This window comes from Cynocephalus volans, chromosome 6, assembly GCF_027409185.1.
Source record: "Cynocephalus volans isolate mCynVol1 chromosome 6, mCynVol1.pri, whole genome shotgun sequence".
NCBI classification, from domain to species: domain Eukaryota; kingdom Metazoa; phylum Chordata; class Mammalia; order Dermoptera; family Cynocephalidae; genus Cynocephalus; species Cynocephalus volans.
Window position 1 is genome coordinate 6,699,808 of NC_084465.1, and position 27,284 is coordinate 6,727,091.

The following is a 27,284-nucleotide window of genomic DNA, read 5'->3' on the forward strand; positions in this document are numbered from 1 at the left end:
CAAATTACATACAAACTAGATGTTTTACGTTTTGTTTTATTAGATCAGAGGTTTGGCTTACGAGTCAAGGAGATTAGAATTCCAATCCTGGTTCTGCCACTGGCTATGGGACTTTGGGAAGTCACATCCCCTGCCTGAGCCTCAGTTTCCCCATCCGTAATGGAAGGGGGTCAGACTAGATCCTCTCTAAAATCTCTTCCAGCTCTGTATTCTACCATCCTCAGCAAGTCCAGAGTTCAAACTATGCATTTGCTGAAGTCCTTCCGTTAAATTCCAGGGGATCCTGCATCCCCTCCTTAAAGAGGACCCACTGCCTTCATTGACTACAGCCATGAGCCAAAGCAGATTCAGCGATTTCCAGCCAGGGACTTGTGGCTTCTCTACCAAGCAGCAGCCAGAGCCTTCTGACCCTGTGGGGCCCTGGAACACATGAATCAAAATAGTTGCGTGATGTCATGTCACAAAGGGAATGTGCTCTGGCCAATTGGTGCCAAGAATTGTCTGTCCAGGGTGGTTTCCTTTTACAGTCTTTTTAAAGAGACATCATGCCAGTCTGCACATGACTAGCGGGCGTGTGCTTCCTTTGCCTATTTAGTCTTCCCTCCTTTTTTAATTTTAAGGAGGAAAAAAATCCTGGAGTGTAGCAGTGAGCAGCTGACCTTAACTACATAAACAAATCCCCTGCAAGTTCTGTGCTTCCGGCAGCTTCGTGCCTACTTAAGGACGGCTGGGCTGACACTCCAGCTGCTGTGGCCGGAGGTGCAGCCCTGGGCAGGACGGCTGGGCTCTCCGGGGCCTCGCGGGCGGAGCTGGAGGAGGAACTCTAGCGGGATTACCCTGGCCCTGGAGGGTGAGCTCCATCCCGCGCTGGTCCGAAGGCCCCCCCGTGAGGACGCTGCGACTCACGGGCCGTCGCTGGAGCACAGGCTGCCTCTGTGAGATTGCAGCTGCCGGGTGCCCACGCCTGCTGGCTTATGCCTCACCTCTCCCGGCTCCCTGCCACCTGGGGCTGACGCTGGTTCTGCGGGTCCTGATATGTTCACCTGTCGCTGCTCCTGGGGCTACAGCTACCCATGAAGCGCTTTGGAAGTCTCAGAAGCAACAAGAAACACAAGGACCAAAACCGAAGCACCGAGAGGCGCCAGTCGGAGCCCCATGGCCTTTTCGGTAGGATGTCACCTTCTCCCCAATTCTCTGATGGAGGGACACCGTGGCGTGGCTGTGCACACGCCCTCCTAAGCAATAGTGTCCCCTCTGCTCCTTGTCACCCTGGGTGTAAGCGCCGGGGGGGAGTCAGAGGAAGAGACCGAGAGGTGTCTCCTCACTGGGGTAACGCTGCTGCTGCAAACTGCCCAGCACCGCCTTTCCGAAGCTCTTGCCTTTCTCTTGCCTCACCAGCCCGATGAAGTTAGTGATCAGTGGGTTGTCATTGATTCAGGCAAAAGCAGTGGCTTGGGGGGAAGTAAGAAGGGATTGCAACTGCTGTCGTTGCCTGTTAAAAATGAAACGTGCGTGCGTAGTGAAAACGATTGTGGGAGGCGTGGGAGAAGCAAGTCCTCCCCGTGGTGGGGTGGCTCAGTGGCCTGGCAGGTCAAGGGTTAACGTGGGCGGGGCAAACACCGCCTCGTCTGTGCCCTAGGGAACAAGCTTGCTTTGTGGTCTCCCTGGCTTCTGGGACCTTCTACAGGTTCTCCACGTGCAGGGGGCTGGGACCAGTGCAGCGGGAATAGGAGATGTAGCGTCTGATTCGGTATTTCCAGGGACCCGCCAACTTGGCGTGGGCTTTGCCCTGTCTGTCTGGAGCCACCAGGTAGACTCCAAAGCTTTCTTAGCTTCGTGGGGGCCTGGTTAAGACCTGCCCACTCAAAATTCCATGGTAGGTTTCATTGACTGAGACTCAGCCTGTTGCTGGTGTTAGTGCTCGTATGGCGTGTGACATTTGTTCCTGAACAGCCCACTGTAGGGGGCAGCAGAGCCCCCCACTCCGATGCTGTTTGTCAGCTCAGGCACACTGGGGTTGGGAAGACATAGCCCAGTGGATGAGTGACGATGGGAGAGCCGAGGGGTGCGTGAAACGGTGTCCCCTGAGTGGAATGTGACATGTGAAGTGGCCAAAAAACTGTCAGTATGTGTAACATGGAAATGACTTTGGCAAAACATCTGGGCAGAAAATGAAAACTGGGATAGTAAGAAAAGAAAAAGGTAAATATCTAATCTGCCTGTATCTCCTGCTACGTCTGAGCGAGCCAGCGCTGCTGGGGTCCGCTGGTGGGCTGGGTATCCGGCTGATACTCTGGGGGCGCAAGCCATGAGGACAGGAGTTCTTGAATCCAGGGAGTTTTCAGTCTTGTGAAGGAGAGAACCCCATAAAAAGAACTAGAGAGCAATATCTAATCTAGTGAGTGCAAAGGTGGATTTACGCAGGAAGAGGACGCCTAGTCCTGACCAGGGAGGGGAGGGATGGGCTTCCTGACTTGAGATCCACTGACCTGGTCTACGAGGAAGGCTCTTATTCTAAATAATAAAGTAATAAACACTCATTTACTATGGAACTAAATCAGAACCTATTATTTAACTAAAAACCTGGTTTTGCTAATGGGGAGGGATGGGCCCATCATTACAAGCCTGTTCAGTGCCAGACAGTGGCTTCTCCCCTTGTGTCTAAAAGCTGGCAGTCATCCTGTCTCCTACGCTCCTGAGATCAAAAATACTATTTTCGTCTTGGCCAAGTTTTATAAGTGCTCGTATGCACATGCCAGCTCTGACCACAGGGTCGGGGAAGTCAGGGCTCCCTCCAGAGCCTTCCTCTGGGACGTGGGAAGCAAGTAGACTCTGCAGCCCCTGCTTGGACCGAGGCCACTCTCAGGTGGCCAGAGCCCAAGGCTCTAGGTTTAGAGTACGTCTGTCTTTTGTTAGAGTCTCCGTGAGGGCGGCCTAGGGCTGGGCTGGAAGGGAAGCGTTAGCCACAGACAGTGTGGGGCGTGGATACACTGAGTGGAGAGAAAACAGTCAAAGAATGTGGACCGGGCCGCCCATCCCAGTGCTCTGCCTACCTAGACCTCACCCATCCTTCCACACCCGATTTAACTGTCTCTCCCTACAAAACCATCCCGATGGCCTCTGTCATCTCGCGGTCTCTCATGGCCAGGACCGGGTCTTGGAAGGACGTTCCCTTCTAGCTCTAGCCCCGAGGCCTCGGCCCGGCAGCTTCTTGGTAAAAACCGCAGCCGACATGATGGCTCCAAAACACTCCACTCCAGGGTCGCTCCGTTCTCTGGGGAGCATGGGCTCCGGGCTTTTGCTTCTCACACTCCCTTTCAGCGACACCCGCTGCTTTATGTCGGTGTCCTGTAGCCGAAGGAATTTTAGATGAGGCCTCTTCTTTCCCCTGAGAGAGTGTCCGGGAGGGGTCGTGAAAATGCCTGACTCTTTACTTATCCTCCATTTCCCCCCAAATAAAAGATATTCAGGTAGTCAACACAGTCCCTCGTGCCCGTTTGGTTTCTTCTGTGGCTGTGCCAAGCTTTTCCAAGGACTGCTGTCTCTTCGGGACCAAGGCAGGGTGGAGCCTCTCCCCATGGGGACAAGATGCACTTTGTTTCATCTGGTGGTCCTTCTTAGTTACACACGCACACACACACACACATACATGCACACACACGCACACACATACACACACATGTACACACACGCACACTGGACACACGTGCACACATGCACTTGACACATTAACACATACATGCACACACGCACACACACATATAGGTAGACACGCACACTGGACACACGCACATACAGGTGCACACACACACTTGACACATGCACACATACATGCATGTGTGCACACATGCGCACACTCATGCATGCATGTTCACATATGCACACATTCATAACATGCACACTGCATGCACTCACACACACATTCACACGTATGTACGTGCATACACACACACTTGGCACACATACACGCATGCACACACACGCACTCACACACATACATGCACACTCGTGCATGCATGTTCACATATGCACACACTCAGAATGTGCACACTAGACACACACATGCACACCTTCACACATACGTCCACACGCTCACACACACACAGCTGTCCCCATAGCCTCTTGACCGTCCAGAACGACCGAAAGAGAAAAGCAAGGCCCGGCAGATCAGCAGTCACCAAGTCCATTTGTATGTGCCGGTAGATGGCATTTTCATTTTGAAGCACGTGGCTCTCGTTGGAAATTTTAACACTTGGGCCTTTTGAGAAACCCCCTGAAAGTTCTGATTCCCAGAGCGCTTCTCTCCGCCTCCAGGTGGGGCTGCCCAGCTCCCACCGCAGCGCTGCCAGACGTGGCCCGGAGGGAAACCTCTACCTTCGGTTTTCCTGTGCCACCACTAGACAGGGCACGATTTTGACTTCAGCCTTTCTTTCAGCCTCTTTGGTAAAGAGAGATCCACGTTATGTCAACAAAGAGTGTCATAATAAAATTGTAATAAAATGTAAAAGGAAGATTAGGAAAGAAACATGCAAATCAGATAAAAGAGAACTGACTAGCAGCGTCTCCGCCCTCTGCAGCTGCAGGGGAGAAATTGAACACAAGCTGCTCGCACGGGTAAGCGATCCTCTCTGAGGGCCAGCACTGCGACCGGAACTGAGGGGTGTCAGGGAGCTGGCGCTTGGTCCTGGTGTTGCTCGGGTCTAAGAGAGACCAGAGACCACCACTTATGACAACTCTTGCACCCCTTCCCATGAGCCCTGCTCAGTGTGACCGTGCAGTGACTTCTTGAACAGAACGTCAGTGCCCCTCACAGCCCAGGTACACACAGGCCACCCCACGCTGTTTGCCATAGCTCTCGTCCCCTGTTAGTGCAGCTGGAGCCCTCTGCCACATGTGGCGCTGGGGCAAGCGTCGAACAGAGGACAAGTCTGAAAGGTGAAGTCTGTTGTCAGTCCCGTGCCTGCCCCCGTCCCCCTAGTGGTCCTCACGCTGCCTCTGGCTGGTCATCTACCAGCCTGGCTATGGGTGTCCCCATTGGACTTGCCTTGAAATATCCCAGTAGATGTATTTAACCTTTTATAATGGAAATGTTCAAACATATGCAGAAGTAGGAAGGATCGTGTCACAGCACCCACCTTCCAGGTTCAACAGTGCCCAACATTCAGCCAACCCCACCTCGTTCTCAGCATCTGCTAGGTGCTGGCGACTCTCCCAGCACTGGGGACATGGCAGCGTCAGGAGACAAGGCCACCTTCATGGGCATTCAGACAAGTAAAGGCAGACAGACAAATGAGGGTTTTTAAAAGTGTGGTAAAATATGCACAACACGACATCGACCGTCTTCACCACTTTTAGGTGTACAGGCACAGTCCAGGGGCATGCACGCTGTGGCGCGGCCGTCACCCCCGTCCGCCTCCAGAGCTTTTCTGCCATCCACAGCTGGAACTCTGTCCCATTACACACTAACTCCCACCCCCTCCCCCAGCCCCCACCATTCCCCGTCCTGTCTGTGTGATGTGACTGCTGGAGGGACCTCGTGGAGGTGGGATCATGCGGCGTTGGTCCTTTTGTGTCTGGCTCGTTTCCACAGACAGACGTGTTTTCATTGTAAGGTCAGGCAGAGGTACCAGGAATCAGGACGAGGAGTCAGCTTGCCGGGCAGGGGTGTCTCTGCTAAGGCTTGGGCGACAAGGGGGAGTGAGCCATGTGGAAACCTGGGGCCAGGTCCTTCCAGCAGTCGGAGAGGCCCAGGCCCTGAGGAGGGAAGACTCCCCCTGCGTTCTAGGGACACTGAGAGGCCAGCGTGGCACTGGAAGCAGAGCAAAATGCTTGGCAGCAGGCGAGGCCGGATGGCCAAGTTATGTGCCATCTCGTGGGCCATGGGGAGGACTCTGAATTGTCCCCGCATGAGGTGACACCTCTGGGGGGTCTGGAGTAGAGGACTAAGGGGCTGGGACAGGGACTGGGGCCTTGCACGAGGCCACAGCAGGGACTGCAGCCCGTGCACCCCCCCACGTCCCCACCCTGCCCTGCCCGGCCAGCCTCTCCTGCCTCACCCGGCCGTTCTCTCTGCTGACTCCTAGAGGTGCGGTGTATTCATGTGTAAGGGTGGGTCTTTAGAGGGGGGTTTCCGAGCCTGTAACCAGCCGGTGAGGAGGTGTTTGGGACTAGGGGCAGAGTGGTTCCACAGTTAGGAGTGCTCTGTCTCTCGCCTGTGAATCCAGTGAGGCCCAGCCCACGTCCTGCCTGCCCCCCACTGAACCAGGCCTGGAAGAGCTTATCCTTCATCTGCCCTGTTTTCTCTGTGTAGCCATCACCCAGCACTGCTTGGCGGCCCCCGGACAAGGCCCCTGTAGACAACAGGTGGAAGGAGTGGCCAGACCTTCAATTTGCTTCTCAGTGAGGACCTCCTGAGTCACTCAGTAAGTTAGGCAGCTGCCACCTAACAGGGTGGCAGTGTAGCAGAGCGGCTCAGCTGTGTTTCTTCGAGCAATTCACTCACCTGCTCTGTGCCTCAGTTTCCCCTCTGTACAGTGATGACCCAAGGTTGAGGTGAGGATTGAGGGAGACAAGGGTCAGTTGGGGCTCTCGCTATCAGGTGCCCCTTTCCTTTTTCTGCCCCATACCACTTGCCCAAAGTTGTTCTGGCCACCGCACCAGGCAAGTCAGGAAGATCAATCCACTGAGTGGTGACAGGGACATGGAGCGGGTGCTCTAGGCAGCACCCTTGGGGTGTGAGAGATTAAGCTTCATGAGGGCAGCGTGATTTTGAGAACAGCCGTCCTCTGGAGAGCCCCGATTCTGAGCAGAGACTCTCGACCCTGGACAAATGATTCTGGACCCACGGATGTCTGAAAGTGTCGAAGGACATAGGACAAGATTGCAGAGCCTGGTGGAATGAACAGAGAAACAAGGCAGAAAAGAGATTAAGGAAAGGGGATCAGCTTTAAAAATAGTGATTCTGGATAGTAACAGAGAAGCCTCCCATGGCTTGGTGGCTCAGGTTGGGGCTGGAAGCCTGGCTGGCATCTCCAAGAAAGGACCCAGCCTGGGGCAGGGCTATGGGTCCAGGGAGCCTGGGAATCCAAGAATTATCGTCTGGACTTTCAACAGCTAGATGACATGAAGAGCTTGGTACTTTGAAAGAACAAGATGAATTCTGTCCTCTGGTAATAATCGGTCTTTTAACGATTAGAAGAAAAATAAGCCAAGTCCAAATACTCTCAAGAGCAAATCAACCTGAATGCTCCCCGAGGGCCAGGACAACCTCTTGGACTCCTGTGTCCTTGACCCCGCCTCGGCCCTGGGCACTGGCCTCCATCAAGTACCTCATGGCAGTGGGGAGGTCTGGGGGTAAACATCCCCCTTCTGGTCAAGGCCCTGCTCAGATACGGCACGACGCCCGGAGCTGTGCAGCGTGGCGGCCTGGAGGAGCAGAGGGCGTGCTGGGGGGTGCGTGTGCCCAGGCCCGGGACCCAGGCTGAGAGCGCTGCTGCTGGAAGAAGGTAGAGGGGTCAAGGCAGATTTGGAGGTTTTAGTGAGTCAGTAACCAAAATGTGTGGCTGGGCCCCACTGTTGGCTGGAAGAGGTAATACAAATCATCTAATGCTAGAGATTTCATATGACACCAAATAAGTGATAAAACTACTAGGGCTCTGCTTAGCACATATTCGGCTATGATACAGCTTTTATATCTGTAATCTAAATAAGCTCTAGTTCCCTCCTTCCAGGAAGTTTTGGGTTTACTGGGGAGACAAGCCTGAAACAAGCAGAGGGCAACACCCCTGGCCGTTGGATTGTGAGCTCAGACTCCTGGCGGCCCAGGGTCGATGGTCTTTCTCTGTACTCAGGACCCGTGAAAGTGAAGCCTTGGGAGGCAATTTCAGTAAGGGTGGGGCTCCATCAAGGCTTTCTGAGAAATTCTGTTAGAATGAAATGCGTGTTTCTCCTGAAGCATTTCTGTTGACAATTTATAGAGTATTTATATTAGGAAAGCTTTTGATGTCTGCCAGGATAGAGGGGAAGTAGAGGAAAATATCTGCTATCAACAATGTGGAGGTGGGTCTTAAAATGTGGGTTGTATTGTCGCTCAGGTATGGTGAGGCCAGCAGATCAGGAGAGGCTGCCGCGAAAAGGTAGTTTGTTACTCACAGTTCCCAACAGGAGGGGGCAGGCCATGCCTTGGGGGCAGTGGGCACAGAGAAGCCCAGGATGGGTGAGGAGGCAGAGGGAGCTGGGCGATGTGGGCACCAGCCTTTTGGGGTTTCCGAGGGAACGACAGGTGGGGTAGGGCAGGCAGACAGGATCGGCCAGTGTGAGTGATCTCCACAGGCCCTGGGGCAGAGTCCTCGAGCTGTCTGCTACCTGGCCCTGGGATGATTTGGGCAGGGGAACGTCCCTCCTGAGTGTAAGAGCCAGAGAGAGGAGGCGGTTGGGAGCTGGGGCTCTGGACTCGTGAGTTTGCATGTGGAAACTGAGCTCCTGGGTCAGCCCTTTGCTGTCTCTAAGAATTGGCTCAGCCTGGGAGGGGCAGCCCTCCCCGGTTAGCAAGGCCCCAGACGCCAGAACATCAAGAATTCAGAAAATCAGGAAATGTCAACACGAGATGTTGCTCCCACGGTTCTCACTCATTCCCTTTACCTTTCATTTCTAAGTGTTTTCAGCTCTGCTGGGTGGGGAGTCAGCCCTCCTCAGAGGCACCAGGCAGGGCTAACCCTGCTCCCAGCAGGGAGGACCGGGCGGGCGGGGCTGTGTCTCCAAGCCCAGAGCCCTGGCCTCTCTTCAGGGCCCTACACACCCAGCAGCTCAGGCTTCTCCATGGCTCACTTCCCTCCGGGATGTGTTTCTCAGCCAAGATGAGGTCAATTCCCTTTCTCTAAGGGACACCATCTGTCTGGCCCCAGGCATGCCTCTGACGCCTGAGGACCACGGTAAAGAACTGTCTGTCCCTGATGGGGTTTGCTTCAGATCCTCTGCCACCCCAGTTCACAGAAAATGCCAGTGTGTCAGCAGACAAGTGCATGGGCCACTTTCTTCCCACTCTTCATTAACGCTGTTCCCTTAGACAACCCCACGCCCGCTCTTAGTGTGTGACTGGTAGACAGGTCAGTGACAGGGACAGGGGCTGGGAGCATTCTGAAAACACACGGCTGTCGTAGATCCTTTATGAGCCAGTGTTGCATTGAGTTGGGGACTTGCCTGTGTGTGGCCGTATTTCTGGACAAAACTGACAGGAAGGCGTGGCCAGGCTGGACACAGGACCATCAGGGACGGGCATGGCCTGCACCTGGGAGTGCAGAAGGGACGGCCTGAGGCAGAGATTTCTCGAGCCTCCTGTGTTTGCCATCCCGGCTCCTGCTTGGTTGTGACCCCTCAGCCCTGCCTGGGATTTCAGTTCTGTGTTCTCTTTCCCTGGTTCTCGACCCTGCCATGGCCTCAAACGTGAGCATTCACTGACTCTTCCAGTTCTTGCTTCCTGCTCTGTCGCCGTGGTTCTCTCTCTATTCATGTACATATGAGACAGATCTAATGATCACCTGCCACGGGGCACAGATCTAGGTGCCAGGGATACATTGGAGAACCTTAGAGACGTTGAGCAAACATGCATAAGTATATAATTATCAGCACCACACTCTCCCGAGTGAGCCACAGGCCGGCCCCTGATAAGTATATAATTAAAACGTGATAAAATATGACTCAAAAGTAAAGGGTAAAGTGAGATTTTGTCCATAGGGTATCATTTTGATGGGGACCATGGTAGTAACTCACTCTGGGCAAGAGCAGGCCCTAAGGAGTGACCAGCCAGTCGGGGAAGGGAGGGGGGAAGGAAGAGGAGCAGGAGGTGCCCAGACAACACAGCTGTGTCCTGGGTAGGCACCTGTTTGGCGCAGGTCCCTTGCCCCTGACTTTCCTGTGGCATAAGCGTGGGCCTTTGTCTGAGGGGGATTCTGACCAGCTAGGGGTGGTGTATCGACAGCAGAGGGAAGGAAAGTGGGTTTTCTCCCAAGCAACCAACAATGGGACCCTCACAGCTGCCCTTCTGGAAGTTTCGGTGGCCCAGTGGTTGACAGTCCCCAGCCCACCTCTGCACTGTGTGTGTGGTGAGTGCTGAGGTCTGGATAACAACAGCCCCTGAGGAATTTTCAGGAGGCTCCAAAGAGTCACTTCTGTGGGTCTCATGGCTAAGAGGGGTCCCTTGCAGCTCCATGGCTGACATGAGAAGGGCACTGAGCACGACTTTCCCCTTGCTGGAACTGCCCTGCCTCCTCCAGGAACCCCCTACCTAGGTATTTTCCACAGAATGTTCGCTGGCTCTCCAGCACCAGCAGCTGTCCCCTCACTTCGTCAATAATATGATAACTCAAGGCAGGATCTGATCAGTCTAGTTGGGGCATCTCGTTCAACTCCATGGGTGTGGAGACTGTGTCTCATCTTCTCTCTGCCTGTGACAGATCACGGTTGGTACCCGTTTCTGTGTTCCCGTCTTCCTCGATGAGAAGACCCACTTCTCACTGTGTGGCTGTGTGTGTTGCTGGGGGCCACGGGATGAAGTGGTTCAGTGAGATGTAAAGGGAAATGGTGTTTAGACTTGTGGGAAGGCCTTGCAGAAGAGGGGAGAGGAGGTGAGTCCCTCTTTGTCACTTTCGTCTTCCCTGTGCCTTGAATGTAGATGTGATGGTTGGTGCTCCAGCAGCCATCTTGGACCCCAAGGTGACAGCTGAGGATGGAAGGCGCACCCTGAGGATAGTGGAGAAGAGAGACAGGAGCCTGGGTTACCATCGTGAAGTTGCCGTCATAGGCCTGATCTGCTTATGCATCAGGCATCTCATGTGAAAGAAAAATAAACCTCTTTCTGGCTTAAGCCATTGTTATTTTGGAACTTTCTATTAAATGTGGACAAACTTATCCTAACGGAGATAGCCTGACATGGAACTTGATCCTTACTAGGTTCTTAGTAGTTACATGACGACTGAGCAAGTGATGGGGGAGGGGAGGGTGTCGATCTTCCCCCCGCGGGTACACGTGGCTCCTTGGACTGGGGATGCTGAGCACGAGGTGAGGGCTGCCCAGGGCTGAGATGAGGACCCCATCTCTGAGGTCATCCCAGGGACCTTTGTCTAGCTCCGTATTCCCTTGAGCTGTATGTTCACTACACTGAAAGCAATTCCCTTTCAGAAAACTCTGATATTCTAAATTTAGAGGGAAAAAAATAGACCTGTTAATGCCTTAGTATACAAATAGGCCATTTTCTTGAAATTGCTGTATCCCTTTTGGTGGATTTTAAAATATGACTTTGTTTGATAAGATTCCACCAGGTGGAGAGATGGATATGCTACCTCACTGAAGGTGCACAGGCCAACCTCAGACTGGCCATTTGGGCCTCTGTTGAGCGTGGCAGTCGGCTGTGAAGGGTGAGCTCTTTACCAATCGGGTACGCTCCTTGTGTGATGTGTATCTGGCTGCATTTCATTGGATAAGCCAAAGGCTAACGGATTCATCTGTCTGATAAATGAATCGATTGTACTCTTATGTTATTCTGGCCTTGAAAGTGAGGTGGGGACGTCCATGCCATGGCTAGTAGCAGCCCGGAGTGTGGTTGCGGAGGAAGGGGGCACCTGGCTAGGGAGAAGGTCCCCACGGTGGGCACTGACATTAAATGCTCCAGGGCTCAGGTGGGAGTTGGGGTGGCGTCTGTGCAGATCCCGTGGGGGAGGCTGGATGGGTGGAGACCTGGGGGTGGGGCAGTCAAAGAAAAGTCCCAAAAGAGAAGAGAGGGCCAGGTCGTAGAGAACCTAGAATGGAGACTGGAGAGCGTGGGCTGTGGGAAGTGGGACACGCCAAAGGGCAGAGGAGGAACTTCCTGAGAGAGTGATGTGGGCCGGAGCCGGAGAGCTCCCCTCGAGGGGAGCTCATCCTGCAGGAGCAGATTTCTTCCAGGCACTCAGCAGCGCCTTTTCCTCCCCGGCCCTGAGAGCAGGCTGCAGGTTCTGAGTCAGCCCTCTCCTGCTCCTCCTGCCATCTGGCTATGGCAACCCGTCCCTGTGAGCTGGGGTGACTCCCAGCTCCAGCCCTGTGGGGGGCACCCTGTCGCATGCCATAAAGACAGACGAGAGGGTCGAGAGGCACAGGAGGACCAGCAGGGTGAGAGCGTCATCCGGGGATGCAGAGGAAGGCCGGATGGGGAAGGGAGGCTGGCCTGGGCTGGATGTCACCATTAGCTATCCATCATGATGTCACGTGGCATGGCTTCTGTGTTGCTTTTATGTTTGATAATGCTGTTAAGGCAGGTAAAGTAAGTGGTGTAGGTGGTGTTCCGCTTATACTGATGGGGAACCCAAGGCCCAGAGAAGCCAAGAGAAGCATCAGTCACATATGGGAACCTTTAGAAGAAGAGAGAGTCTCTGGCCCCTCTCTGGTCAGTACCGTCCCACGGATTAGACAGACACTCTTCTCTGTAAGGCCACCCTACAATGAGTACTCGTCAGGTGGGCCGCTGTTTACCCCCTGCCCTCTCCTGCAATAACACAAAACATCCCTTCTCTGCCACATTCTGTACCCATGCACAGCTGCCAACTGGGCTGGCCTGTGAGTCCCAGGAGCATGGGTCAGAAGTGCCCTCTGCCTCCCCTGCTTTCATTCCTGGGTGTCTTAGCCTGGCCAGCCTTGGCTTTGGTCACAGAATAGCAAAGTCTGACAGAAAAGGACAAGAGAAGTGGCCACAGCCTAGAGGTGACCTCTGAGCAGCTGTGGCCAGTAACCGTAGGGAGGGAAGTCCAGTTGGTACCACCACTATGCCCAGTACCTGTGGGCCAGGCATCCCCAAGGTGTGCTAAGCCTGGAGGGTACGCAGCCTCACCTTGCATAGCCCTGCCAGGGTCCCCTCCTCGGGGGCACCATGGCTGAGGTCTCTTGCTATTCCAACCTGTCTGCATCAGGGTCCCTCTCCACAGCAGCTCCCGTGGCTGGAGTTGGGTCACTTGGAGCCCACGCCACAGTGATGCCCAGGGCCGGGCGTGCCTACCTCTGCATGCTCTGCAGCCATGTGGGGCTGGGGTCCCACCACCTCCTGGTCCCCCCCAAGCAGATCTGCCTTCAAATCCATCCAGCACTGAGCACCTTTTAGTTGTTGCCTTTTTGAGACTTGCTGGACGCTGCAGAGGGTGAGGACATGCAGGAAGTGTGCCACTCATGGTGGGGAATCTGCATGAACCACGCACTGACATAGCAATGCGCAGGCCCAGACACAGAGCGTCCCCCACACCCCACTCCGTCCCTTCCCTCAAGATTGGCAGGGTCGGGTTTTGGACTTTATAAGACATTGATTTGTCTGTCGGCTTCTCTCACGTGAGCACTATGACGCAAACGTGTGGACCCATGGAGGTCAAGGGCGCCACTTCCGTGCCACGGAGCGCCTCTGTCTGCACGCACCACAACTCATGCGGCCACCTGATCACTGATGCACACACGGTTTCCAGTTGGGGGCTCTGACAAACGGTGCTGTTGTGCATGTTCTCGTACGTGTGCCTTTCTGTCAGACTTACGCTGGGGTTGCTGACAGTAGGGGACGGGCGCGTGCAGCCTCAGCAGATAACGCAGCGCCCATTGTGTGCCTGGGTCTGCAAGCAGGTGCCGCGGCATCCTAACCCAGTGCCTGCACTGCACGCCACCCCTTCTGCCCCCCGTCTGGCTCTGCACAAATGCAGGTGTTTCTTCTCCCCTGTGACTGAGGCTTAGCATCCATCCCTGGTGAGGGCCCCTGGGTTCCCCTGAGGGGCAGTGCCCAGCGTCTCATGTCCTGATCTACTTCTCCACTAGCAGGAATCAGGCTCGGCCTGTTCAGGGCACACCGTGAAGACAGCAGGCAGGGACCCCATTGGGGGAGTGGGGCAGAGGGGAAGGACTCCATCCTCTGAGGCTTCATTCTAAGGGCTTCATTCTGAAGGCTCAGTGTTGTAATTTCTTTTTGACTGGGAACTGTAGTAGGACCTGGTTTGTAACCACCAGCTGTCACTATAGCAACTCTGTACTTACACCAGCTCTCACTAAAAATAGATCACCTGCATCCCTAGCATAGAAAAATCAAAGAACATCAAAGTGTGGAAGGGCCTGGTCCACTCACCTGTGGGTCCCCGGGCGGATTTCAACCTGCAGCGATGACGTAGCCGCTCACGGCCCTTTTAACTTCCCACCTAAAAGCAGGAAGGCCTGGGACAGGACAGCAGAGCCCCCGAGCATTCTGGAAGCCGCTGGAACGTTAAGGTCTTCACACTTGAAGCCTCATCTGCCTTATTCTTTCTAGCCTAAACCACAGAATTTAATACTAAATTATGAGCAGTCTTATTTTGTTTGGGTTTTATTCCTTTTCTTAATCTTAAATCTTAATTCTTCTGTGAGACTGTAAATATTTTTCAAGGGCAGGGACTTAATGAGCAGGGCAGTGCAAAGACTCAGAATCATGGCATATGAAAAGGAGTTGAAAGACTTGGAAATGCTGGCGAAGATAGGAATGAACTTGGGGCGGGGGTGGGAACAGTTTTCAAATATCTGAAGGGCTATCCTGCTGCAGAGGGATTAATCACCTTGTCCTCTGTCCTTTTATAGGAAGATGGAACTCAGCTCCATAGGAGGAGAAATAAACTGCCCCACACGATAATACATGTCTTTATTTTTAATGCATTTGGTGGCATTTTTTAAATCATAAAAGTAAAATAACATCTTTAACTGTTTGAAAGCTAGAAAATTGTTCTGGAAATGGCAGCTTTGGGAGGGAGGGGTGTGCGGCATGGATCTGGTGCTGCTGGGTCCAAATCCCAGCTGTGGGTGTGAGTCACGCCTCCACTGTGTCTGGGAATCATTGGGTTAGGAAATGTGCAAAGTCTGGAGTCTGGGGCACAGCCTGGGGAGAGACCGGAGGGCCACAGGGTCTTTAGAAAAGGGAGTAGAGGAGACCCAAGAGCCCGGGAGAGTTTATGGGAGGGAGGCCATGGGATGTGAAGACTCAAGAGGGCGAGGACCTGCCCTGTTCTCCGAGGGCTCACGTGGGTCTCCCCCCCACCCAGGGGCTCTGGGCAGCATGGCCAAGGGAGCCTCCCTTCCTTGGGAAGTCACCCTCAGCAGGAGAGAAGGGGTGCAGGTGCAGGGTGTATGGGCAGCAGGGCAGACGGACTCTGGGGAGACACCCACCCGCGGCTTGCCGGGGGGGATTTTTTGAGAAGGGCCGTGGGGACTAGAGAGGGCTCTCGCAGTTTGCTTGGTGGCTTGGCTGAAATGGGGCCCTGGCCCTGCCTCCATATACAACGGAGGAGGCACCCGAAGGCCTGGGGAGATTGAGAGCTGGAGGAGACTTGCCGTTTAAGACCTGCTCACCCAGCCTGGGAGGGTCCAGAGGACACGCCTTTCACCAAGACTGTGACAGACCAGTTGTGAGGGAGCCCAGCCCCTGTGAGGAGCCCTGTGGTCACTCTTCTCTGCAGGTCAGGAATTAAAGTGGGACCTGCTGCCGCTGGATTGGGAATCCTAAATGCGATGGGAGTGACTGGATCCCAGGGTGACAGGGACCAAGTGGCAGCACTTGATCACAAAAGGCAAGGTGGGCGTGGTCACCATAAGGGACAGCAGGTAAGGCAGCAACCAGAATAGTCTCTCTTGTGGAGACCCACAGTGGTGGGTTGATCATGGCGTTCTTAGAGGTAACATCGGTAGGAAGCCTCCTAAATTCTAACTTGATCTGCATAAGCAGAAGAGTTCCAGGTTAGGCGAGCAAAAGTCTCACTTGATCATAAAAACAGACAGGTGCAGCCCCTCAGTCAATTCCCAGGCTTGAGCCGGTTCACAGACTCGGAACCCCTTGAGGGAAGGGGAGGCCTGGTCCCCCCGGGACGGACCCGGTACACCACGAACATGTGTGCTGTTCCTCTTTCTCCCAGCCTCTCCTCAGGGGACTACGGCTCTTACCAGGGTGGCTGTGCCTTGGGGACAGGAGGTGATGGGGAACCCTAACCCGACACTAATTCTAGGAGACCCAAACATGTCCACGGCCCACCCACCAGAGCAAGAGACGATGACGCCTCTAGCGCAGGACTTCCCTGGCTCTGCCTGGTGGCGGGAGCGGTGAGCAGGACCGAGGGCGGACGCCTTCCCGGCCTACAGGAGCCGCAGGGGACGTGGCTGGGGGCCTTCTGGGGGGCAGAAGGGAAAGCCAGCCCGAGGATGAGGTGGCACTTGGGGAAGTGAGGAATGTCATTTAATCAGAACCTGCCAGCACCCCCATGTCTACTTAATCAGTCTCGGCATGTGTTAGCAGCACATCCATAATAAGAACGTGCCGGGTGACAGCCCGCGACCCGGTGTGGGTGTTGAGCTGTTGGCTGATGGTGGCCGAGCGGCAGCACACTCTCGCGTCCCTTGCTGGCACAGAACCTCGCAGACCGAGCAGCAGGGCTCCCATCTCAGCACGTCCCATCAGAACCTCGCTGGTATTTCAGGAGAGGAGACAGGATTCTATCTCCTCCTCCTCACCTGTTAACATCTAACATTCCTTTATCTCAGCAAAGCCCTTCTTTCTCCGCTGAGAGATAAGCCCCCCAGAGGAGACCCCTGGGAGCGAGAAGGAAAAAGTGACATCGTTTTCCTGGAGCAGGTTTTAATGCAGAGAGGAGGGGAGGAAGGAAGCTAAGGGCAATACGTCCTTGCATCTGGGGAGGAAAAGTTAGCAGGTTGCAGGGAGGTGCGGACAGGGTGGGGTGGGTAGGGTGGAAGGAAAAGGAGGAATTTTTCGGGCAGTCCCACAACCTTCACAACTTTGTCCAGCATTGGTCCTTCAGGCCCCTCAAGCTACAGGTGGAGAGTAGCATTTAGCTTTGGCCCAAGAGTACTCATGCCAAGAGTCCTGGGGCCCTTCAGTAGGATACGCAATCTTTAATTGTGCTCCAATCATATGGGATTATAGATCTTACAGCTGGAAAAAATCTAAATGCCCTCATCCCAGCCACCTGCTTTCAAGTAGGTGAAATATCATTGCACCTGTTTTACAAATGAGGCACCTAGGGCACAGATTAAGGGACCTGCACAACACCAGGTAGCTGAGTACACTGGAAGTTTATAGATCAACTCCATCCCTAGAGTAATGTTTTGTTTTGTTCAAATATATACACAATTGAATAGGTAATACATGTGCATGTTAAAACATTCAAAAAGGACAGAAAAGTATATGGTAAGGAGTAAGACCTTTTTCCACCCTGGACCCCAGTGCCCCACTTCCTATGCCTGGGGACAAATTACTTCATATGCTTTCAAAGATACTCTATGCATTTACAAGTTTCTTATTTTTTTGTACAAATGGTAGCAAATTGTACATTCTATTGTGCCATTTGCTTTTTAACTCCTTAACAGTTTCTGCTGGAGATCTTTTCCCAGTAGTACAAAGGAGATGTCTCTTTCTTTTTGAGATTGTATAGTACTCCGTCATATAGTCTGTGAATTACTTAGCCAGGCCTCTTTTAAAAAAAGAAAAAAGTTGCAACAAGTATCGTCATACATACTTTTTGTGCATATGTGTCAATATAACTGTGAGTTAAATTCCTGGGGGTAAAATGGTTGGGTCAGAGAGTATATATTTTTATTTTGATAGCTATTGTTAAATTGCCCTTCACAGAGGTTGACGACACTGTGCCATCCTCTGTCAGCACCAGCTGAGGACTCGGTTCCTCCACATCCTCATCAGCACACTGTCAATCGTGATGGTTTCCGAAGTGGGTGACAATAGCCTTGGTGGTGGGAGAAGAGTGGCGACAATGTGTGTGCAGATGTTGATATGTTGATTCAACATCCCTCACCCCACCCTGATCCGTGGAGGTCTCAGGGGATCAAAGTGGAGCTGCCCCTCCCTGTCCTGTCACCCCACAGATCTGCCCAGCGTGCCCATGGAAGAGGTAGGGCAGGGGTTCGGTGTCCTGATTTCCACCTGACATACCACAGGCCCAGCAGCACCAGAGCTGAAGGGCCTGGCCCCCCACCGCACCTCTGGACAAAGTCAAAGTGGAGCAGGCGGCTGCTTGCTGTCCACCACTCACCCACACTGCTGCTTGCAAAGCCTTCACCACTGTAGATCCGTCTCGTCTTGCCCCTGACTTCCCAAGGGCAATGGAAAGCCAGGGGCTGCTATGGAATTCCAGTTTCTGTGGCCCTTGATAATGCAGCGTGGGTTGGTTCAACCCTCACCCCCAACCCCGCACTCACCTGTAATCCTGGCTCCAAGCTGCCTCGACTGCTCTGCTGTCCTCTAAATGTGTGTGTGCTCTCAGGCCTCTGCTTTTCGTAGGAGTTGTTCCCTCTGTCTGAGCCACTTCCCACGCCCCTTTTGCAAGTCCCTCCCCCAGGGAGCTCCTGGACACCCCCACCCCGAGTGGCTACTGTGGACCTTTCTACCCTTCCATACACCTGCAGATGCTCCTGCGGAAGTGCTCCCTGTGAGGTGTCTATGTCCTTAGTTTACCTGTCTGTCTCCCCCCACTAGCCTGCGAGAGCCTGTGGTCTTCATTTCTGCAGTCCTTGGCACCCAGTTGGTGCTTGAATGCTTGTGGGATGAATAAGAGAAGGGACACAAGGCTCCTTCTGCTTTGGGAAATGCGTCCCACTGTGGATTCCATGTCACTTGTCCTCCCACTTGGGGTCAGGGAACTTCAGCAACTTGGGAAATATGAATGTTTATAATTTGTCCCATGGAATGTGGCCCTAACCCAAGATCTTGTCTCTGGTTATGATCCTTTTCATCTTGGCATGTACCTGTGACAACTCAACAAGGCCACCTCCCAAATGTCCACACCAGACCTGGTGCCTTTTAAAAGATATATAACTTGAGATATGCTGAGCTACATTATTCCATACAAGGCACCCATTTAAGGTGCACATTCTGTAGATTTTAGTATATTCATGGAGTTGTGCATCCATCACCACAATCAATTTTAGGACATTTCATCACCCCAAAAAGAAACCCTACACCCCTTAGCCATAACCTCCATTTCCTCCCACTCCAGCCCCCCATCTCCCCCAGCCTTTGCAACCACTAACATACATTCTATCTCTATGGATGTGCCTGTTCTGGACATTTCATATAAATAGAACCATTCAGTGTGTGACCTTTTGTGACTGGCATCTTTTCACCCTTCTCCTAAGGCTGGGTGGGCAGGCAGTGCCAACCAACCTAAACGTCAAAGTTTAATGGGTAACAAGTTAATGTTGTCTGAACGTAGCTCCTTAGGAGGAAGGGCACCAGGGGAAACCAGACTGCAACAGACTGAAACCTCCTGTGTAAGATGGCAAAGTCCCGGTCAGATCTGAGTCTACACCCCGTTGTGAAGGACGTCTCTGGAGGATGAGTGGGAGGACCAGCTAGTGAGAAATGTGTATTAAAGGCTCACCGTGCTGCAGGCCCAGGCCTGCCTGTAGGAAATAAGCCAGGAGGATTTTGCAACCTAGACAATATTAACAGGCAGGAAACAACAGCCAGCCCACCTGCAAGACGTGACGCTACAGACAGCGCTGGAGCAATTCTGCGGGTGGTTGAAGTAGTGGGAAGGAGCAGTCACAGGAGGCTGCAAGGAGGAGGTGGCCTTGAGCTGGGCTTGAAGAGGTCGCAGGGTGGGAGCAGACAGATGAGGGGAACAAATCTAGGGCACGGAGCTCTTTGAGGGAGGAAGTGCTTACGGGAGGTGGGGCCGAGGTCACCCTCTGTCGTGCAGCTGGCTGCCACATCACTTTGCTGGCCTCGGCCCAGCCCTGTCATCAGGTGTTTGAGCAAACACCTGCGCTTGCTGGTGTTTGAGCTTCAGTCCTGAATGGAAAGCGGTTCCAGAAAAACCGATGAGCCAGTGGAGGAGGCAGGAAGGGGCATTTCTGAGCTGCAGAGGGGAGATGGCCCAATCTGCAGATGCAGGCTCTGAGGGACGGGTGGCTGGTCAGATGTGACTCTGGAAAGGGCCGAGCCTTGGGCAGCTGCAGGGTTCTGGCTCCGTGCCCGGGTGGGTGGCGGTGCTGACGGATGAGAGAGGAGAGGAAACAGGGAGCCCAGGCTCAGGAGGGATAACTAGGTATCGGCCAGCACCCGAGGAGACTGGACACAGCAGTGGCCTTGAGTGCCTGCTGGCATCGGAGGCTGTTCCCTGGGGTGACAGGGACTACCAGTCCCATAGCACGGGCTTCCTCCAGGCCTCCTCAGCAACACATGCCTTGGGCTGCCACCCCTGCCCTAAAGGGTTTTAATGGCCTGGGCATCTCCCAGGTGCTGGGTGGAGCTGTTGTTTCCAAACAATTCCCGGGCCCAGTGGGGTGCGTTCCCATTGTGTTTCTTTACTGGACCAATCCCAAGCCTAATGCAATAAAAACCAAACACCACTTCTCTAAATCTGGAAAACAGAGCCCAAGACCAAGACCTGATTGCAGGCTTTTAACTTGGAAGGTGACCCAGCAAGTGGGGAGGGAGTGGGCAAGAGGCAGGGGCCGGCCCAGTGTTACCACAGTTACCAGGTAGCCTTGGGGGACGATTCCTCAGGTGTCCTACTGTCTCAAAGGTGCCCAGCAGACCACAGGCTGGGGCCCTGCTCACTGCTACATCCCCTTGGAGATTAGTGTGGGTCCAATGGGCACCTGTGGCTGCAGAGAAGGGCATGAGGTGTTGGGCCCTGTCCGCAGGGGGACTGCCCACTACAGGGGCCACTGGAACCGAAGGTGGCCCAGGGCTGAGCACAGCTCCCACCTCACCACCTCGTGACTGCCTCAGCAAAGGCAAGGTTGGAGACCCCCTCTGTCCGTTCTGCCCATCTCTGCCCATCTCCATCCCCTCTGGCCCCCTCCTGCCCCCTCTGCCATCTCTGCCTGTCTGGCCAGGTCCGCTGGGCCCCGCATGCTGTTTCTGGCTCTTGACATGCTTTATTTTCCAACAGAGCCTCTCAGTGCTGTGTTTGGGGTGTCAAGGTCTGTTCTGACCTATCTATTTTAAGAAAATTGTTTTCCACAAATAGTAAGAACACAGTTTGTGTCACACACACACAAAGCCTTAGTTGCCTATAGACCAACCTCCTGAACTAGTAGCCTCAGTTTACTTGTGGAAAGGGCCACGGTCTAGCCATGGTTGACAGACTCTCCTGTTTAGGATGCTTTAGGGGCTGTGAGTAATAGAAACTCTAACTCACGCTGGCTTAAACAACATCTGTCTCAGCACAGGCGGTCCGGGCAGGGCTGTGTCCTTTTTCTCTGCGTCCCCCTGGCCTTGAGCTACTTTTCCTGGTGGTCACCAGTGGCTGCCTGTAGCAACTGCAGCAGGTCGTGTGTCTGTGCTCTGCGGTGAGGGAAAGAAGACGGGACGCTCCCCAGCCATGGAATGGAGGTCCTTCCCTATTTTGACTGGTCCACCCTAGGCCAGTACTAGTGGCCAGGCCTATCCCTATCCCACTTTGTCACTGAGGTGTAGGACCCTAGGGCGAGGGCTCGAGAGATAAGGAGGAGCTGGGGCAGGGCTGGGCAGAAGAGGCACAACCAGTAGGGAGAATTCCACGGCGAGGCACAGGCTGACAGTGCTGGCCCCTTCCCCCTAAGGGGGCCCCAGTGGGACAACAGGACTATCTCAGTAGGCACAGGAGCCAATAACGGTGTTACCTGGATCCTGATCTGCAGGGTGCCCAGCAAATTTAGGGGATGAAGCAGGCTTCAGTTCCTGGTGAGGACAAAGCAGAGCCCCAGGCCCACATGGGTTCCAGTAAGCCAGATAGGAGCGACAGCACCTGTCACAGGGCAAAACAGACAGAACCTGGTGCTAAGAGCCTGGTACACAGCACAGCCCGACAGGCTGAGTGTGGGTCCTCCGAGAAGAGACGCTAGGACAGGATGCAACATACAAGAGATTGGTTGGGGGAAGCTCCTGGGAAGGACAGAGAATCAGGGAGCACCTCGATGCGGTTCTGACACCTGTGGACGGGCGGGCAGGTGGGTGGGGAGGAGAGGGCAGGGAGCGTCCCTGGTTCTGCGAGTGTCGGCTAGTTGGACGGGGAGTCGCTCATTAAAGTCCCGCACAGGAAGGACTGGCAACTCTAGTACCAGGGGCTCAGCCATGGCCGGGAGAACTGCAGAGGGTGGGCTGGGCTGGGGGGAATGGCCTCTGCATGGAAGGTGGGGGAGCGGCCACTGTCGCCCAGCTCCCCCCAGCAGGAGGTCTGAGCGGTGCGTTCTCATAACCACCACCTTCCTTAAAGCCCACCTGCCTGAGGTTACCACTTGCACAAGAAATTGGGCCAGGGCTGAGCATGGGCGTGGGCCCGGCAGCCCCTGCCGGGGAAGAGGGTGCAGAGGCCAGGAGGTGGCAGCACCTCTGTCCCTTGTGCTTGGGACGTTGCTGTCTGGACCGACTCTACCTCCACTGCTCAGCTCTTTAAACGATCTGCCTCGTCTCTCTGAGCACCTCATGGGCGGGACAATGTGCTGTCATGTGCCTGGCCAGCGCCCCAATTCCCCTGGGCTCAGTGCTTATACAGACGGTCCCGACTGACCACGGTCCCACCTAGAACTTTCCGACTTCAAGACGGTGAGAAAGTGACCCGCGTCCAGGAGAAAACGTGGTTCAAGTACCCACGCAGCCATTCTGTTTTTCACTTTCAGTACAGTACAGATAATTTACACGAGATACACAACACATTGTTACAAAGTGGTTGTGTGTCAGATGGTAAGTGTTCCGAGCACGTTTACGGTAGGCTAAGCTAAGGTAGTTAGGTGAAGTAAATGCATTTTCGACTCAGAGATATTTTCAACTTGTGATGGGTTTGTCAGGACGTAGCCGCATCATAAGTCAAGGGGCATCTGTTTGACAGAAGATTAATTCATGTTTGTGGATGTACTGATAAGTCTGGGCACATAGAGCATAGGAGTCCTCTGTGGGTGAGAGGCCACTTGGTAACACAGCCACTGGTACAGCAGGAAGACAGAGTGCAGACGGGCAGCCCTTCCCATCACGAAGCCCGAAGCTGGAAAGAGAGAAGATGCAGCTTCTTCAAAAAGGGCATGGGGGGTGGGGCAGGCCCACCCTCAGATTTGGGAACCAGAACTAGGGAATACCACTTGAACACTTAGAGGAGTCGGCTTTGGACTCTGTGGAAGGGGGCCCTGGAATGAGTTCCTAGCCTCGGGCCCAGAAATTGGTTCTAGCTAGTTTTAGTGGGGAAAAACATGTGTTAAAGGACATTGAGGCTCCAGGATGCAAAGAACCAGGCAGGGTGTTCCCAAGAAGTGCCCACGGCGACTTCTAGAGCAGGGACGGTGGTGGCCTGTGCAGTGCCAGGCACAGACACCACAGCCACGTGCTGGGCCCTGGGCATATCTGGGACTTCTGTCATGCTAGGGACTGAATTATGTCTCCCAGAATGCATAGGTAGAAGCCCTAACCCCCAGAGTGACTGTGTTTGGAGATAGGGCTTGTAGGAGGTAATTAAGGTAACTTAGGTCATCAGCATGGGACCTTAATCTGATAGGACAGTGGTAATAAGAGGAAGAGAGAGATATCTCCACCATATGAGGACCCAGTGAGAAGGCAGCCGTCCGCAAGCCAGGAGGAGAGCCCTCACAGAACCTGACCGTGCTAGCACCTTGATCTTGGGCTTTCCAGACTCCAGAACAGTGAGAAGTAAATGTCTGTTTAAGCCACTCCTTCCACGTATTTTGTTGTGACAGCCAAGCTGATTAAGACAGCGTCCCCTCTGGAAACCAGATCCCACTTGGCACCTACTCTCTGCAGCAGCTGAGTCTAGCCCAGGACACCCACCATCCATTGGTCAGGTCTCGGTCCCGTGATGACATGCCATCACCCAGGGGAGCTGGCAAAGGGAGTCTTGAGGGAATCCCCCACCCCCACATCAGATCCCCTTTCTCCCACTCCAGAGGCCAAGCATAGGAGATGTAGAAAGGTGCCTGGTGGGCAAAAACATGACAAATGTCCACCCAACATCAGGACAATGAATTTGAGCAAAGTTGAGACCAGCTGCCAAGAGACCTCTCCACAAGGGGCACTTCCTTGGTGAGTCATCAAGGCTCAGGATGGGTCCTCAGCTTTGTAGACTCAAAAAACCTGCTATTTTCAGCATACCAAGAATGGATTTATTTCATGGCTCACAGAAACTTAGCCAGATCTAGTTTCTCATTCCAGATGGCACCCTTAGTGGGCAAATACGTGGAGCAGCATGGATGCATGAGCATTCTAGGCCCCTTCACCCCATCAGCAGGGCTCCACGGGAACCAGACCACAGGTACTGAGTGGTCACTTGCAGGATCGGGGGTGCATCTGTAGCCGGGCAGCCCCTCCCCGGAAGGGTATTTGGAGCTTCCTGTTTCGTGCCCTTGGACAACCATCCTTCCACATTCTCGTCCCCTGGACTTTCTCCACTAGTTTCTGCTCACTGGGTTAGAGTGAAATATTGTTCTTGTCTCCCTGCAGGTGACCCAGGTCCCCTTGAGTAGAGTTATGGCTGGTCCCAAATTCTTTAGCCATGTAATTACAGTCTCTTGGGTAACTCTCATTAATGGCTAACTACATCCTCCTTTCATGTGTTTTTAAAACTCAGCTTTATAAGAGCAACCTCTTTCCCTCTTTAGCTTCCCCGAATTCCTATGGGGCGAGTCGCTGCTGCTGTCCCGGCTACCAACACTCGTCTCCCTAAAAGGTAATAGAAGCCAGAGGTGCGAGGGGAGCGCGCCCTGCTCTGCCTCTGCCCCACGTGCTCACATGAGTCAATTGCTCGGCTCGGGCCGACATGCTTTCTGCTGTGCTCTGTGTTTGAGAAACTGTTTTCCTTAGAGGAATTCAAACCCCTAGCTGATATAATTTATTGATCCCTATGCTTCATGAAATGAGTTTATATGGAAGCACATTATTAGCCTGATGGCGTCTAAGCCTCAGTTTCCACATCTGCATAATGGAGGAAGGATGTGTCCATCTTCCTCCGTCGGTGGTTATTATGTACCTGCTGTGTGTGTGAGTGTGTGTGTGTGAGTGTGTGTGGTGTGTGTGTGTGTGAGTGTGTGTGAGTGTGTGTGTGTGTGAGTGTGTGGGGAGGTGGGGTGTGGGGTGTGTGTGAGTGTGTGGGGGGGTGTGAGTGTGTGTGAGTGTGTGTGTGTGAGAGTGTGTGTGTATGAGAGTGTGTGTGGTGTGTGTGAGTGTGTGTGTGTGTGCAAGTGCGTGTGGGGTGAGTGTGTGTGAGTGTGTGTGTGAGTGCGTGTGTGTGTGCGCACGCACGTGTGTGTGTGTGTGGGGTGTGTGTGAATGTGTGTGAGTGAGTGTGTGTGAGTGTGTGTGAGTGTGAGTGCGCGTGTGGGGGGTGAGTGTGTGCATGTGTGTGAGTGTGTGTGTGAGTGCGTGTGTGTGTGAGTGTGTGTGAGTGTGTGAGTGCGCATGTGTGAGTGCGTGTGGGGGGTGAGTGTGTGCGTGTGTGTGTGTGCGTGTGTGAGTGTGTGTGGGGGGTGTGTGGGTGTGTGTGTGTGAATGTGTGTGTGTGAGTGTGTGTGTGTGTGTGTGTGTGTGTGAGTGTGTGTGTGTGTGCAAGTGCGTGTGGGGTGAGTGTGTGAGTGTGTGTGTGAGTGCGTGTGTGTGTGCGCACGCACGTGTGTGTGTGTGGGGTGTGTGTGAATGTGTGTGAGTGAGTGTGTGTGAGTGTGTGTGAGTGTGAGTGCGCGTGTGGGGGGTGAGTGTGTGCATGTGTGTGAGTGTGTGTGTGAGTGCGTGTGTGTGTGAGTGTGTGTGAGTGTGTGAGTGCGCGTGTGTGAGTGCGTGTGGGGGGTGAGTGTGTGCGTGTGTGTGTGTGCGTGTGTGAGTGTGTGTGGGGGGTGTGTGGGTGTGTGTGTGTGAATGTGTGTGTGTGTGTGTGTGTGTGTGTGTGTGTGTGTGTGTGTGTGTGTGTGTGTGTGTGTGTGTGTGTGTGTGTGTGTGTGTGTGTGTCGAGGACTAGAACAATTTTGAGCCTGGAACTGGTGAGCCGGGACATGGGGATTTAATCCCCATCCGGATGAGGTGGCCTTGCTCTGTTGGGAGTCCACACACCAGCCCCTGCCCAGCCTCCTTCTTCAATGAGTGTCCAGGGTCACAAAGAGGGATAGAATGACAAAGCAGTAATACCTAACGAAAGTCGCTATCCATTTTTTTGGCAAGAGATGGGCAGGGGTCGGGGGAGAGGTCAGAGCAAAAGATAACAAAGTCTGAAATTTCTACCATTCCCAGAAGACAGTTTAAGAGATTTTCATTTGCAGACTAGCAGATCCAATTTCTAAGATGTCAGGCTCAGAATTCCTGCTGCCCTGACTGCCTGCCTGCTGGGCTTTTGCCCCCGGGTCTTCCTTCCCGGTGCTCACCATTTGCTATTACCTGCCTCAACTGACTGACGGTGACATAAAGGAGAAACGGGAACTACTCCAGCTGCAGAGAAAGGGCCACTGTAGGCAACAGAGAGAACACCCCAGACCAGTGCACGCCCCTCCTCTCTGTGGCAGTCACTTTCCCAAGCACGCAGGGGCGCTCATGAATGCAGTTGGCTTTGGATGCTGAGAATCTGCTGAAAATACCAAATGAATGATGGGAAAGGTAAATGCAAGTGGGATGAATTTGCAAGACAAGAGCGTTCTCTGAAGCATTGAGCTGGTGTAGGTTTCCCCAAAGCCTCAGAACTTCCCCAGGGAAAGATAAAATGGACGGAGGAGAGGATCATTATGTCCTCCTGAGCAGACCGTGGCCGGAGAACTGAGCGTGTGTGGTTCACACTAGTCTTTGTTATTCAGCATCTCCTTCCTTTTTTGGTAATGGAAGCATGATTTTGCCTGGGTCCCCTCCTGGAATTTGCAACCCCAGGAGCCTGTGTCCTCAGCCAGGCCAGTGGGCACGTCCCATCCCCCAGCCCTGTGGTTGGTCCTGGGTGGGCGTCAGTCATCAGGGCCAACAGAGCAGTTTTGTTTTATGACCTCCATGGGGGAAGGGGACTTTCTCTTTCCCAGGTAGACAGAAAAAGGGACATTACTGGGCTGTCCCTGTGCTATCCATCTGCAGCCATGTGGGGACTGAAGATATGGTCACTTCCAGGGAGTGCAGGAGAAAGAGACCATCACGGCCGCCTCCCTCAATCCACAGGGCCTCACAGATGTGCAGGCTTCTGGTCCCCGCACCCCTCACTGCCCTAGCAGAGCACCCTTCTTGGGATGGTGAGCCTGGCCCTTCCGTTGTTCATTCACCTGGAGCTCGTAGGGCATCAGGCAGCAGCAGGGCT

At 53.8% G+C, this 27,284-nt stretch overlaps 1 protein-coding gene across 2 annotated transcripts in view; it reads left to right on the forward strand.

The window, feature by feature from the left end:
* The first annotated feature begins 994 nt into the window (after positions 1 to 994).
* Positions 995 to 27,284, forward strand: part of PRKAG2 (protein kinase AMP-activated non-catalytic subunit gamma 2) — a 153,636-nt gene continuing 127,346 nt past the window's right edge. The window contains exon 1 of one of the 2 annotated variants that reach the window (XM_063101263.1): positions 995 to 1,167. In XM_063101263.1, coding sequence (XP_062957333.1) covers positions 1,074 to 1,167 — 94 coding nt within the window. In that variant the 5' untranslated portion in view covers positions 995 to 1,073. The remainder of the gene's footprint in view (positions 1,168 to 27,284) is intronic. The other variant, XM_063101262.1, reaches the window with a different exon arrangement.